Source organism: Aethalodelphis obliquidens, unplaced genomic scaffold (assembly GCF_003676395.1).
Source record: "Aethalodelphis obliquidens isolate GAN/ISIS:26980383/991018 unplaced genomic scaffold, ASM367639v1 scaffold46, whole genome shotgun sequence".
In the NCBI taxonomy this organism is placed as follows: Eukaryota; Metazoa; Chordata; class Mammalia; order Artiodactyla; family Delphinidae; genus Aethalodelphis; species Aethalodelphis obliquidens.
In genome coordinates, this window is record NW_020837990.1 from 927,116 (window position 1) to 942,327 (window position 15,212).

General features: G+C 42.0%; 2 protein-coding genes across 6 annotated transcripts in view; one reads left to right on the forward strand and one right to left on the reverse strand.

Moving 5' to 3' along the window:
* Positions 1-2,094, forward strand: part of SIAE (sialic acid acetylesterase) — a 34,018-nt gene extending 31,924 nt beyond the window's left edge. For all 3 annotated transcript variants that reach the window (XM_027081949.1, XM_027081950.1, XM_027081951.1), the window contains one exon: positions 865-2,094. In XM_027081949.1, the coding sequence (XP_026937750.1) occupies positions 865-1,116 (252 nt within the window). In that variant the 3' untranslated portion in view covers positions 1,117-2,094. The remainder of the gene's footprint in view (positions 1-864) is intronic.
* Positions 2,095-2,644: 550 nt separating this feature from the next.
* Positions 2,645-15,212, reverse strand: TBRG1 (transforming growth factor beta regulator 1). Of its 3 annotated transcripts, XR_003427783.1 has the most exons (10): positions 14,845-15,212; positions 13,090-13,160; positions 12,245-12,477; positions 11,525-11,661; positions 11,083-11,229; positions 7,973-8,070; positions 7,619-7,729; positions 7,066-7,208; positions 4,087-4,229; positions 2,645-3,760 (listed from the first exon to the last, which is right to left on the reverse strand). XR_003427783.1 is itself a non-coding variant. In XM_027081953.1 (9 exons), exons 1-9 carry the CDS (start codon positions 14,992-14,994, stop codon positions 4,219-4,221), a joined length of 1,101 nt encoding a protein of 366 aa, XP_026937754.1. In that variant the 5' UTR covers positions 14,995-15,212; the 3' UTR covers positions 2,645-4,218. The 3 variants fall into 3 exon arrangements, 2 of the variants coding, with proteins under 2 accessions (XP_026937754.1, XP_026937753.1); XM_027081953.1 differs by having other exon boundaries at positions 2,645-4,229; XM_027081952.1 differs by lacking the exons at positions 2,645-3,760; positions 4,087-4,229 and adding an exon at positions 4,744-5,096 and having other exon boundaries at positions 14,845-15,210.

Genomic DNA, 15,212 nt, shown 5'->3' on the forward strand with positions numbered 1-15,212 from the left:
GGTCGGGGTTGGCGGTGGAGGCATTCCCAGGTGGAGCATTTATATGAGTGTCTTTGGGAGCCCCGAAGTCGTTAGGCTGTGGCGGGCGGTGAGTGAAAAGAGGGCATTGGAGGGGGGATGAAAGAATGTAGAAGACAAACTGTACACAGGAGTTTATCTAGGACTGTTCCTCCTCTGGAATCCTAACCGGAGCACCCACCTGCCTCAGGTGCTTCCTCAGCACCTACGCCACCTAGCTTCTTTGCATGCTGGGTTTTAGGTGAATCCTAGCTCCAAGGAGCCTCTGTGTTCTGAGTTCTCCTCTCTAGTCAACAGCTGGCAGCCTGCCCATCGTCTGGACCTGGAATCTTAGCTGGGACCAGGACAGAATTGAACCTTGGGAACTGGGTATTTTATGCTCCCTTCACCAGATAGATTGTTTTCTGACTTGAGAACAGCTTACCATCCAAAGTTCCTTTGTGCCCCTTCTTCATTCTCCAGCTCCTTTGGGAGCCAGAGAGCAGCACAGCGGTGCCTCGCTTCACCCAACTTCCTGCCTGCTTTGCTGTTTGGCCGGAGGATCACAGGCAGGTTGTCCAGGGGAGCCTCCCTGAATGTTTCATGACTACGCTGCCTTGTCTCCCTCAGTCATTTAATGTTTTACTCATGGATTTAAGCATTTATATTAGCACGTGAACTTTTACTATGGATCTGTGGCTGTGCTGACCAGACCCAGCCTGGACTCAGGTTTGTTCTGGTCACTGTAGGAAATGTGTCTGTGGCTGCGAGTGGCCGCTTCTCCTCTTTCAGTCTGTCTGAAGAGCAGTCCCGCCTCTTGGCATATCCTCCTGACCTAACTGTTCCTGTTTATGACTCTCCTGTTAGATCTCCTGTTGCAGTGACCATCAGTGCAAGTGGCTTCCAGCTCCCATGGACACTTTCTCCGCCCAGACGCTGGCCCTGAATGTCAAGTCTTGTCACAACAGCCTGGTTGCTGTTCGCTATGCGTGGACCACATGGCCTTGTGAATATAAGCAGTGTCCCCTGTACCACCCCACCAGTGCCCTGCCAGCTCCTCCCTTCACTGCTTTCATTACAAACCAGATTCCTGGGTATCGCAGCAAGGTTGCTAAATGATTCCGTTGCAGTATGATCACATCTTAGACGTAAGTGTGGATCCTTTAGATTTGGGCATTTAGGAGTTTAAATGACAGCTGTTGCTTTTTAATGGAAATGAATAGAACTGCCTCATTGACAGCGCCCAGCTAGCACATGGCTGTTTCCATATTCTGAGATGCCAGAGCTGGTAGGCAAATGTAACGCTTGTCTTTTGTCCTCCAGTTGGGCCAGGTATCTGTATTAGAATAATTCCAAACTACAAACAACTTGAATCTCAATGTCATTCGCTTCCCTTATTACTGGGAGTGAAATGTCTTTAACACTTTTGTCCCCTTACCTCCAGACTGTGGCAACTCGGGGTCGGAAGAGATTTTAAGGCCATGCAGGCCGGCTAGCATTTATGTTTTTTTCTATAAAATATGAGAGGTGGTTATCAAATTTCTGTATAAAGTTTCCCTTCTAAACTCCCCGTTTTTCCTCATGTGGAACTGAAATGTTTCTTCCACTACACAACAATCTTTCAGAGAACTGATTTCAGCCCTATTTTGTTCCAAGCTGAAAACAATTCTATTCCTTTAGTCTAAATAATGATAATGTGAATATTTAACAGAAAGAAACCAGAATCACGTGCAGGCATTTTGGGAGGCGCTAAGGGATGGCCTCAAGGAGGGAAGAGAAGGGCGAGCTGGAGCAGCCCATGGGGAGGCCATGTGACCGCAGAGGTCATTGAGAAGCAAACAGAGATATCAGGCTCTTTAAAGGTAAGAGGTTTAACTATGAAAAGGACAATCCAGATGGAGGAACAACGTGAGGCTGAAAGTAAAGCTACAGGATAAGCATTTAGAAAAGTAATCTAGATGGGGCAAATGTGAAAGAGGGCTTTTGTGTATACTATTAAGAATCATAATGCTGTTTATTGGTTGATTAAGAACAGTTAAAGGCACTTGACAATTGTCTGTAATCTCTAAGAAGCTGGAAATAAAAGTATAATCATTAGTCACGTGTACACATTCCTCTCTAGTCAAAACTGGGTTATGAATGGGCTTGCAAATTGTCCCCTGAACCTGAGAAAGGAGACTAATCTGTGGGTAGTTTCCATTCCCTTAATGTGAAAAATGAGAACGAAAGCATAAGCATCACTCTCTCCATACCTGTCCCCCAAGGGGTCCTGGCGTAACTGAAGAGCAGGAATGCATCGTCAGTGCCAGGATCTTAGTAAAAAGCGAAACAGCTACGCAGCTTGCAAGGAACTCTGCTCCTTCAAGGACTTCCCAGCGCACAGCTGGCTCCTAACACCCAAACCTTGGCCTCTTACTCATCTGGCCTAACAGGAACCACGGACCCAGTAACAGACTCCTGCGGAAAAGCGAATGTACTGTCCACTCCTCCTCACCGCAGCACTCACGCGCGTCGCGTGGCGGCCGTTCTAACTTGGAAGAAGCTAGAAACAGTTAAGCGCTCCAGGCCCAGGTTCCCTTCACCCCCAGTAAGCTAGGGCACACAGTGTAAAACGTTAGGTTTAGGTGGTGGATATCTTAATGAAAAGTCATATGAAAGTTTATTTTTAATGGTTGAATAATTTAAAACATTCTGTGGGAATTCAGTTTCTTTCCCAAATGAAAATAACTTTTTACTATTTGAAAAAATCGAATTCATAATCACTAAGAAGACTTGGATGCTAAAGAAAAGTATACGTAAGTAAAAATCACCACAAAATTCATCATTTGGAGACACTTAATATCTTGGTGAACATCACCTGATTTGTTTAGGTCACATTTTACATACTACTACACGGTATATTATTTTGTAATCTGCGTTTCTGACTTATTCTAGAGAAATAATTTTCCTATGTAAAGTGAAAACAGATTTAGTTTGTTTCAGTTTGTGGGAGCTCCATATTTTCTTTAACTAATTTGCCATCAGTGGACATAGAGGGTTTTAAACAAATACTGTGATAACTGTTACATGCAAACACCATCCCGCACTTAATTCCTTAGGGTCCTGAATATGGAATAATAGGTTTAAGGATAAATATGTTTAACATTTTGACACCTATAGCTTAACCCTCCCAAAGGGTTCAACAGTTTACATTTCCACCAAGGCACAGTCCCATTTTCTCCCTCATTTTCACTGACATTGGATGTTGTCAAACTATCTTCAACAATCCAATAGATGAAAAGATTTTTTAAGTATGCTAGCTAGGGCAGTGTTTTTCAAGCTACTTAAAATGATGATCCATAGTAAAAACACTTTACATCATTCCATGTATCCCCATGTGTATTGTGTGAATGGTATATAAACGCCTATATACACACTATAGTTGAAACCACTTTCAACCTTTGACGTGCGATGTATTCCAATATGTTCTAATTGTCTTCTAATTTAATTTTAAAAGATGTGGGTCTTGATTGCCTAAGTTTAAGAACAACTAGTGTGTTGAGATTTGTAGTTTGAAAAACACTGTTCTAGGAAAGCTACAAAATGAATACTTTAATTAAAGGAAAACCGTGCACTAACTTACATAAATTTTTTTTAATGTCCTTAGAATGACGCTCACTTTGAATCTGTGATTAACTCAGGCTGTAACAGAATGGAAAGATACTGGTTATGTGATAAAAGCAGCATATACCATTTCTGTGTAAGTGCAAATGGCTTCAGGCACCTTATGCAGAGAAAAAAGAAAAACGAAAAACATTGACAGTTTTGCGTAACTCCTTTCTATCCCTGATTTGCTATTATCCAAATTTTACTATTGTTTTTGCACTGTAAAAGCTATACAAACTTGTAAGACTATAAATAAGAATCATAAAATTAGTGTTAGTTACTTTAGTTTCTGATACTTTGCAGTGGCCAGTGTGATGTGCTCTAAATGCTGCATCAGATCCCTCCCTCTGCCATCCAGATATAGTCCTGTAAGATGCTAGGCCCATTTGTTTCCTCCCCCGTTAGCAGCTATGGACGGTAGCACAGTGACAATCCAGTTCTCACCGCCTTCCCCATTCTTCTACTTCCGGGGTCCTTTTGTTCCTTCCCATTCCAGGCCGGGCTGGGTGGGCAGCGAAGCATCCCACAAGGCACCGTGGAGTTGTCCTGGCTGGGATTAGGTGTTGTGGTATGCCTCTACCTTAATGCTGTAAGCAGAGTCCAAAAAATTCAGTTATACAGAATGAGGAATTACATCATTACACGACTAACGAACTGTTGGGGTGAGTCTGTTACGGAGGATGGGAACCAATCACGTTCTATCTAAATGTGTGTTATCATGTGGTTTAGCTAAAAGCACATTCTCCAATAAGGAGCCACAAAGGGAATGTAGGAAGGGTTAGAGAGGATTTTTTGATCCCCTTGTGAAATGTGAAAAAGATGAACAGTGGGCCTGGGACTGGACCTTGCAGCTTGGGGATAAGCAGGATTTCACTGTGGTGACGCTGACATGAAAACAAAGCAGCAGCTGGTTGTAGGGGCTGCGATTTAATATTCACTGACCTAGATCAGAATCAAGGGTGCAAGGTTGTCAGAATCTTACTACCTTCCTCATGAGTCAGCAGCCATCTCTCCCTCTGGTTTACAAAGGACTTAAGTTTACCTCAGGCAGAGCTAAGCCAAAAGATTATATCCTGATTACAACAAGATGAAAATAAGCAGAACTGTCAAGAAAAATTTATTACTAAAAATAAAGCAGCTGAAGTTTTTCCCAGGAAAGCTGTCACCATGGGAACCTCCGCGACAAAATGTGTTAATTTACTATCTTCTTCACTTGAGTCGCTGCCTTCTTCCATATAGTCTTAAGTTTTAGTTTAAGATAAAAAATCCATCCTGATGAAAATGATGTGGTCATTGATCCCTTCCTGTTCAATCTGAAGACTGAGTTGGGCTACACTGTGACGGAGACTTCAAGTGCTGTAGGTGAGTATCTACCAAGGGTTCATGTGTCAGGAACATGCGTTGATAAGAAGACACAAAGGCTGTAGGCTGAAGCTCTGGGAGGTCCAAGGATCCTGGAGAAAAAAAAATTCCTCAAGTTCCACTGCTGCCTGGGAATCTCAGGAGACTGGCTTGACCAGACACATACGTGTCCTTTTAATTCTTTCAACTCTTTTGCATCTGTCAGCCCAGTTCTGCCCTTGTTTGGTAAGACAGGACAGATACTTACTTTTACAATGAAGAAAACTGTGGCTGAAATACAGCAAGTGGTACTGGAAAAATTGGACAGCCATATGTAAATCAGTGAAGTTACAACACACCCTCACACCACATACAAAAATAAACTCAAAATGCCTTTAAGACTTATTATAAGACATGACACCATAAAACTCCTAGAAGAGAACATAGGCAAAACATTCTCGGACATAAATCGTACCAATGTTTTCTTAGGTCAGTCTCCCAAGGCAATAGAAATGAAAGCAAAAATAAACAAATGGGACCTAATCAAACATAAGTTTTTGCACAGCAAAGGAAACCATAAACAAAATGAAAAGACAACCTACGGACTGGGAGAAAATATTTGCAAATGATGCGACTGACAAGGGCTTAGGTTCCAAAATATACAAACAGCTCATACAACTCAAAAACAAAAAAAACAACCCAATCAAAAAATGGGCCAAAGACCTAAATAGACATTTCTCCAAAGAAGACATACAGATGGCCAAGAGGCACATGAAAAGATGCTCAACATCACTAATCATTAGAGAAATTCAAATTGAAACTACAATGAGGTATCACTTCACACCAGTCAGAATGGATCATCAAAAAATATACAAACAATAAATAATGGAGAGGATATGGAAAAAAGGGAACCTTCTTGCACTGTTGGGGGAATGTAAATTGATATAGCCACTATAGAGAACAGTATGGAGGTTCCTTAAAAAACTAAAAATAGAATTATCACATGACCCAGCAATCCCACTCCTGGGCATTTACCCAGACAAAACTATAACCCGAAAAGATACATGCACCCCTATGTTCACAGCAGCACTATTTGCAAAAGCCAAGCCATGGACAGATGAATTAATAAAGAAGATGTGGCATATACACATACACATACACACACAGAGGAATATCAGCCATAAAAAAGAACGAAATAATGCCATTTGCAGCAACATGGATGGACAGAGATTATCACACTAAGCGAAGTAAGAAAGAGACAAATACCATGTGATATCACTTATATGTGGAATATAAAATATGACACAAATGAACATATCTATGAAACAAAGACTCACGGACATAGAGAAAAGACCTGTGGTTGTCAAGGGGGAGGGAAGGATTGGGAGTTTGGGACTAGCAGATGCAAACTAGTATATACAGGATGGATGAACAAGGTCCTACTGTATAGCACGGAACTATATTCAATATCCTGTGATAAAACATAATGGAAAAGAATATGAAAAAATATATATGTGTATAACTGAATCGCTGCTGTACAGCAGAAATTAACACAACATTGTTAATCAGCTATACTTCAATAAAATATTAAAAAAGAACAAAACTGGCTGAAATCGATCAAGTGACTTGCCTAGGGTTACACAGCACAGTAGGCCGAGACAGAGAAGTTAATACTATCTTCTTATTTCTAGTCCAGAGCTCTCCCTATATGACTCCTATGCCGGATCCCCTGATCACTCCACTCATTTGTGGGAGGGAATCCACGGAACATAGGCAGGACCAAGGCCATGACCTGATCCCCTTTACTACATCTGAAATTTCAGTCCCACAGTAAACTTTCCCTTGTATTCTGCTTAGGTCTTATTTAGGTTAGAAAATGAGATGCCCTAGTTTCTCGGTGAGCCCTGCCTCACCATGATCTCAGCCACGCCTTGTGACTTCTGCGAGGGCTGCCCATGGCCAGAGCAGGGAAAGCTTCTATCACTCACTGTCCAGACATGGGATACTCAGCGATGGATGAAGAGGGGAGGGTTGCCTAAAAATGGCCAATTTTCGAAGCAGAAGGGAAAAAATAAAAGATACCTTGTAGAATGGGATCATTGTGATCTTTATGGAAGGTCTGTCTCTGAAAGGCTTCAAAGCTTGTAGCTGCATCATTCTCTAGCTGTCCTTGGGGCGGCAGACTGTCTCCAGGTTTACACACGTCGAACTTCACCCACTGGTAACTGCAGGACCAAAGGGATCATTACTGAGTTGTCTGTTGGCCATACAACCCATTCTTCCCTCCAAAGGGATCAGGTGTTTTTTTCTTTAGGTCTCTGCCATATATATCTGAAAAACATATTAACTAACCAAAAATGAAAAGCACACAGACAGGCTTCTTTAGTGACACACACTCTGCAGGACTTCCCAATCCATTTGCTGTCATGGTGCACACAGACGATAAGAACTTCAGTACAGTGGGGTACTGGCTCCTGCTCGCCGTCCAGGGGCCGCAGAGGACCAATACTGTGCCTTGTGCACAGAAGCAGCTCATTAAATAGATGAATGAGCAGAGCAGTGACTGCCAGTTTAGGTCCCTGGCCCACCTGGTCCCTGGGGCTTCTTTCAAGGGAATGGATTTGACCCCACTTACTTGACGCATTTTCGAGCTCCTGGACAACTCTGGATCAGGTTGTGGATGGCTGGATGAGAAAACCCAAAAAAGTCAGCTCCAGATGGATGCACGTTGGGCATTAGTTTCCCCCTAAACAGGAGAGGGAGAATTTTAGCTTGAGAGCTGAGAGGGAGATGAGAATGTGCGTATGAACACATGGAATAAGCTTTCCTCACTTGGATACTCTGGAGACGGTAGCTGCTAAGACATTCAAAGGACACAGGATAGCTTTCTATAAAATAAGGGATCTCTACTCATTAAAAGCAAGAGAGAAGGCCTCAGTGTACCCAAAGTGATCTTTTTAGCCTGTCTCCAAGCTGTTGGTCAACTTACATAGCAGCACTTATGGTCTCGAGCAGTTCTGCATGACAGGCGTCTGCAGAAGAGCTGGCAATGGCATTCTGGGGGTCATCTTCAGGAACAATTTCAAACTGAGAAATACAAGGGAGCAATGAGGTCAGTCTTCAAGGAGAAGGGGGTAGAGAGAGTCACACTACTGCTATTACTCTTTCTTCACTCTGGAACCTGAAGCTGAGTATACCAGGTAGGAGGTGGGTACCCTTCCTAGAGGGCTGTTAAAAATTCCAAGCCAAGAAAACAGAGCAAGTCTTCTGTTTAATTTTATACTCTTTGCTTGACTCCTCCCCAGAGGCCAACACTTAATTTCTTATATACCTGTCCAGATGCCTTCTTATCCACTTACTTACATTTGTAAGTATAAATACAAATGGTATTTTAAAAACAAATGAAATCATTCTCCACATAATCTTAGATTTACTTTATAACGCCTAGGAAGAGTATAGGCCATTTTGACTGCAAATCGCCATTTCACTTTACTTTTTGAGTTGTAAAATATCTTATTTATAAAAAGAAACTGTTAAATCAAAATTATACTGATACTGAGGAATTTCTGCCAAGAAAGCATTATTGTAACAAGTGCTATCTACCCAACTTAATTCCTTGACCAGTTTTCTATAAAGTTCACGACTTTTTGCAAAAAAAAAAAAAAAATTTCTGTAACAGCTTCTCTTTAGTCATTTAAATTCCTTAACCAGTTTTCTATAAAGTTCAGTTAAGCAGTTTCCAGTTTTTCAATGTTTAATAAAATTATTCCACACAGAATTAATTTATTTTCTGTATATATATATATATATATATATTTTTTTTTTTTTTTTTTCCTTTTTCCCCCCAGTGATGTGCATTATTGATCATTTTTTTAGAATCCAAAAGCGAACCTTACTGAGTACAGTTTCTACTGCTGTTAGTTTTCTTCTGTGGTTATTTCATTTGATTCAATTTTCCTGTGTCAATTTTAGAGCTCTTTCAATTTTGTCAGTAATAAATTATCTTGAGAGTAGTTTTAGTCAATGGTTTTGTTACTTCAGTGACATGTTGCAAGTTTAACATTGTGATGGTTTATACTGATTTCTCAGCTAATTCATGAAAAAACCGTAAACAATTATCTTTAAATATTTCAGGATTGCTCTTCTACTTGGTATTGATCATGCCAATTCCAATTTTTTATATTGTGTGTAAACTATATATTCTATTTGAGCAAAGAGCAATTAAAAGGCCAAAATGTAGTATTTTGGTTTGGGGTCTTTCCCTACTTCATTCTTTTAACTGCCGTATAATATTACACAAGGTGGATATATCTTAATTTTTAACGATTTTCCTATTGGTGGGTATTTAGGCTACTTTTAACTTCTTGCTATTGCAAACAATGCCACAATTACATTGTTGTACGTAATTCTTTTGTTCACATTTGCACATTTCTCTAAGACATACTAGAATATCTAGAAGTATTCTGGATCAAAGGAGTCACACATTAAAATTGTTGATACTGCCCAGCTGCCTTCCAAAAAAAGGAACTTTACAAATTTTCCCTCCTACTAATGCCATTTGTACTTATTTTCCTACATGCTGGCCAACATCTGCTATTATCTATCTTATATTTGCCTATGAGAAAAAATAAGATCTTTCTGTTTTATTTGCGTCTCCCTAACTACTAGTAAGGTCTGCTCTCATCGACCATCTGCACTGTTTCTGTGAAATGCCTGTTTTATCTGACTGCTTTTCTATCTTAGACCACAAGAGCACTTTATCTGGATATTAATCCACTGTGACATATTTTCTTCTTGTTTGTCGCTTTTAACTTTGATTATGGTGGTTTTGGTCATTCAGAAGTGTTTAAATTTTTAATAGTCAAATCTGTTACTACTTTCCATTATGGCTTCTACTTTTCACATCTTGCTAAGGAAAACCTTTTCACCTCACCCTAGGATTATAAATATATTGTTCAATATTTTTTAAATATATTTATAGTATAGAACATTTTATAAAGCTAAAGCAATTAAAAGTCATACTGGCATTTCTAGACAAATAGATGAAACAGAATCATCTGGAAACATACTCAATTATTATATGTATTTAGTGTGTCACTTGATATTAGGGGAAAAAAATTAAAGCTCACAATGTACCTGAAAATAATGTCTGGATGGGTTAGTGGCTTAATAAAGGAAACAAAAAAAACCTCAAAGACTTTTTTTTTTTTTAAATATTTTAGCAATTTGTCTTTCAGAGGAAATTAAGGACCAGCTTGTCAATTACCATTTACATTCTATTAGGATTTTGATTAGATCTTCCTTGAACATATAGATTTGTTATAATTATTACTACAATATCGACACTGTCTGTTAGAGCACTTTCTAAAGAGAAATGCTGCATGGCCAAGGTCATCCGAACTCTCAGCTGCATCTGACAGCGTTCTAACCAGGATAGGAGTGACGCAATACTGTCCACATGTGTCAGGCAGGCCCTCAGCTTCTGCTCAAAGGTTCCTTCCCTTGCTTCTATCTCCTTCCACCCCCTTTTCTAGCGATCTGTAACATCATCAGACAGTGAAGCCTGAAACTCTGAAAATGGTCTATTTTCCCCCAATGATCAGAGGAGACTGGGAAAGTGAATTGTCTTGAACCACAGCACTGAGAAGGATGAACAAAGATACTTAATACGACTAGGATTCAGGTGTCCCAGGTCCTCAAGAGTACGTGCAGTCAGAAACTAATATGCAGTTTCTCTGCTACCTCCATCTTGGTCCCACCTGAGTTGGCAGAGTGTCAAACTAATCTTCCCTGAATGTAGGCCTGCACTTTACAAACAAGCAGCTTGATCAGGCCTCATGTGGTCACCATATTGACATTAGCACCAGCACGGTTCAAGGGAATGGGTGTCAGTAGGACAATCACACAAATGCAGATTCACATCCCAGCTCAAATCACTTATTAGCAGAGGTATGACTCAGGGCCAATCACTTTCTGCATCTTACACACTATCTACCTTGTAAAGTGTCTGAATAGATAATATATATTAAGTGTGTGTCACAGAGAAGGTTCTCAAAAAAAAAAAAGAAGAAAACCAGCAGTTATTCTTAGAGTGGGTACCTGAGGCTGTGTGCCACCGTCCTTGATCTGACAGGTGTACAGACACTGCTGGTCTGGGCTCTTCATGCTGGCGTACACCCGAGTGCTGCAGTAGCCCACAGGGTAGATGGCGCCCTCGTCATGGAAGCCAGGTCGGTCGGTGATGATCTATAAAAAAAGATACCCCCAACCCACCACTGAGGTCACCAGAGAATGCAGAAGTCCAGGGTACTGTGGTAGCCTTTAGAACCACCTTGGGGCTGCAAAGAGTGACTCAAATCAGAGAGAGAAAGAGCGTAGGATGTGTAGCAGACAAAACTGACCTGGTTTCCTAGGGACTGGAGATTTTCTGGGGTTGGTCTGGATCAGCAAGGGGCTGCTGCTAATGGGAACAGGGAGGGAAGGCTCAACCCCACTCCCGTATTTCTGATTCTCCTCTCTCTTTATCGCTGGTCTCACTCACCTCCCCCAGGCTATATACTGTTAGACCCCCCAGTCCGATGGGGAACACAGGCCGTCCTGAGGGATCCAGGGCAATGGGCTGAACCAGCTTGCGAGCACCTGTCTCCATTTTCTTTTTCTTGGATGTTTTCTTCAGAACTGAAACGCAAATCTAGGGTCACCCACTTTAGGCCCTTCCCAGTGTTGAGGGGAAGGGAAAACTCTGCACGATGCTAAGAGCAATAAGCCAATCCTGGTTCTACACACTCCCTGAATGGGCACATGGGACTTTTCCCCAAAGCCCTGAGTATTCTTCTAACCCACCCACCTGGCAGTAACCAATTTTGGTATCAGTGCTTAGTATCTAAAAGCCTTATACTTTTTAAGGCCTCTGACTTCATTTATAAGGTCAGCAATTTCCCAAGTCATCTGTGTGCTCAAAAGGCCACCAAGCCCATTTCCCTGCCTCTAGGAAAGACTGAACTGAAGGCACCCAGAGAGTCGGGTGTGTAGGAGAAGGGGGAGGCCTTGGCCTGCTCCCATCACATTTAACCAGGTCTAACTGCAATTCCTCCACCTGAAGTGGCTTTAAGACACTTGGTTTTCAAGGGCTACCAGGGCTGCTTAAGGACCAGGTGAGAGTTTAAGTCATCTCTGTGGCCGAGTGTCTACCAGTTAGTACCAGGTCTTCGTCATTAGTCGTTGAGCCACTGGGGCAACTGATATCCTCTCCCCAAGGTACCTTCCAGTTTGTTGTTCTCTTTGCCTTTTTCTTTTTTCTCCTTCTTGGATTTCTTTCCAAATGGTTCCTCAGCTCCAGTGCTAGGCCCAGAAAGCGGCCCAGCTCCCTGGATAGTTCCCACAGAGCTGGCCACACCGTAAGTCAGGGGCAAACTGGAGCTGTGGGAAGGAGCTGCAACCTGTGCTTCCCCTTCAGTTAGAGCCTGGAGCTGAAGGAGCTTCTTTAGCAAGTACCTGAGGTCGGGAAGGAAAGGGAGAAGAAGTATGAGCTTCTGTTTTATCACAATTCCATATTTTATTCAAGTACTGGGAAAAGCCAGAACTATATACAAAGATTATTGCATTCACAAAAATAAGGTTCTTATTGGACCCCGGGAAAAATGAAGCTCCAGAGAATACTACTTCAACAAGCTAAGGATAAAGGATTATAGCGTATCTCTTTTGCATCTGGAGAGCTCTTCTAACTAGATGTTGGAAGGTGTTAGGCTTCTGAAGGGCACATACCATGAACTGCACATGTACATGTACTCACGGAGTACTACATATGGAATAAATATATGTAGAATGAAATGCAGTTTCTTTTATTCCTTGGCTTTTATAACTACAGTTATAATAAAATTACTTATAAGATGTGGCAAGAGAGATGAATAGAGCTGTTTCATCATCATGGTCCAACACGACCTGGGTAAACAGGAACCAATACCATAGGTTGTGACTTTGTACCAGATTAGTGGCCAGTGGGCTGTGCAAAGCACAAAAATCCCGATGGAGGAAAATTCATAGGAGCAGAAACACCGTATCAATCACCAAAAAATGTAATTCTGAACACAAAATGAACCAGCTCACCGTCTTTCTTCTTTAGCTTTAAGAAATTTTTCCTCAAGACGAGCAATTTCATCACAAATAGCAGCATTTTCCTTGAAGAAAATTTTGAATATAGTCACACAAAATGAATAAAAGATCAAAGTATTATGCTGAGAAGAGGAGCTATATTCCAAACCAAAGAAGTCTGTGTTGCTGGGTGAGAAGAAAGTGCTAGTCTACCTTGCAGAGAAACTGTAGACAAACCTATAAGTAAAGGTAGGGTCAAGTTCTAATGTGGGCAGAGTAATTAGATAATTTATAGAAACTGGTGCACCTTTGCGTGAAAAGGGGGAGCTATTAATGATTTTGCCAGAACAATACGGCAAAGTAGTAGGGCTGTCCTAGGCAAACCAAGACATATGGTCACATTAGGGTAGCCTTTAGCAAAGTAAAGGGTATACTGCTCAAATCATAGATGCTTAAACTCAACCCTTGTAAATATGCGGAAGGTCCATTCCCAAGTGCCTTGACTCTTGGGGAGCTTACAAAGCGAACCTAACCCAAAGCATCCCATGTAGTATGAACCTTAAAGAGAAAATATAGATGGAACAAAATCTAGTCTAGTCTATAAAATTCTTAAATTTCATAACCTATTTATGTGTATTCAAGCATCAGCTTTCTTTACTGACGATTCAATCTAGTTCCCAAGCATGAGTCCTGAGGGGACTGCTCCAATCTGGATGCTCCATAGTTGGGACCTCAAACTTTGAATGATCAAAACAATATCCTTTTTCTTCACAAAACCTTCTGCATAGACTTGGTGGAACCAGTATCCTAACAACATAGGTGCCAAGCTTTAGGTACCTTTGACATTTAGGGAATAAAAGAAAGGTAACATAATTAGATACTAAATCCTCTTAGTTCTGCTTTTCTTACTTCTCTCCAGTGTACATGGCAAGTGCCAAATAAATGTTTTCGGAATGAATGCTCTGATTTCCAAATCTTTCCTTATGCTTCCAAAAAAGCTGAGGGATGTTCTAGCTTTTGGTAGAAGAAGAGGTAAGGTAGTGATGATTCAGATGTGGGGAGATATTTGGGACACCTGCTATTTCCAAGCATTGAGGTGAGCTTGAGCAAGCCAGAATATTATAACACTTGGTTGTGGCTGGAAAACCATTTCATTCATTCAGTAAATCCAGTGCCTCTACAATAAAGGATCGGGAAGACTCAAAAGAGGTTAGAAGGGGGGATTACTGAAAGCTTCATGTGCCTGTTCGTGGAAGGGGTCAGTTATGGGTAAGCGGGGTGCTTGGGAAACAGGCTGCGTAATGGAAGTACTAAAGAAACTAGAATCAGGTGTTTGAGTTGGAGCCACGGCGCTGACATAGTGCCCTCGAGCAAATCATCTCTCGGGGCTTAAGTGCTGCTACTTTAAAAATAGCGCCTCATTCTCAGGTTTCTCTGGAGGCTCAAAGGCATTTCCAGGAGTTCGGCGGTAATAACGATAATGACTAAAACTTATTAGCACAGCTTCTAGGTACCGAGCGCTTTACTTTCCTCATTTAATCTTCATTAAGTCTGCAAGGCAGTTATTAGCTCTCATTTGCAGATGAGGAAACACGATTACAGGAATTACGTAATTTGTCCAAGGCATGAGGCTAACAAGAAGTAATGTACAATGTAAAACCTAACACTATATTAATACTGTCACTCTGGGAAGGGGAACAGCTCGGGGAAAGATTTCGCAAGTTAGGAGAGGCTCGAGGCTGAGAAGGGCTGAGCGCCGGTCACACTCACAAACACCGTGGCTTTGGCCGCTTTGCGCAGCCGCAGGTACTTGAGCCGGTACTTCTCGTTCTGGCTCTTCTTCGGGAGCTTTTTCATCCTGGCCTTGCTGGACTGCAGCGGGGCCCGCGGCGAGGAGGCCAGGCCGCCCAGCAGGCTCATGGTCCGGCCCCGCTACGGGGGCTCCAGGGAGCGGCCGTCATCAGCTCCTCGGCCGAGGAGTGGCCCCTAGCGCCGGCTACGTCTGGCCTGGGCTGGTGGAAGCCGGCCGCTAGGAATCGACCTCTCTAGAACATTCACGAGGCGCAGGGCTCGACCGCAAATCCTGCAACCAAACCCGGCTCCCGGTGCCTCCCTGCACTTCCGCATCTGCCTCGGAA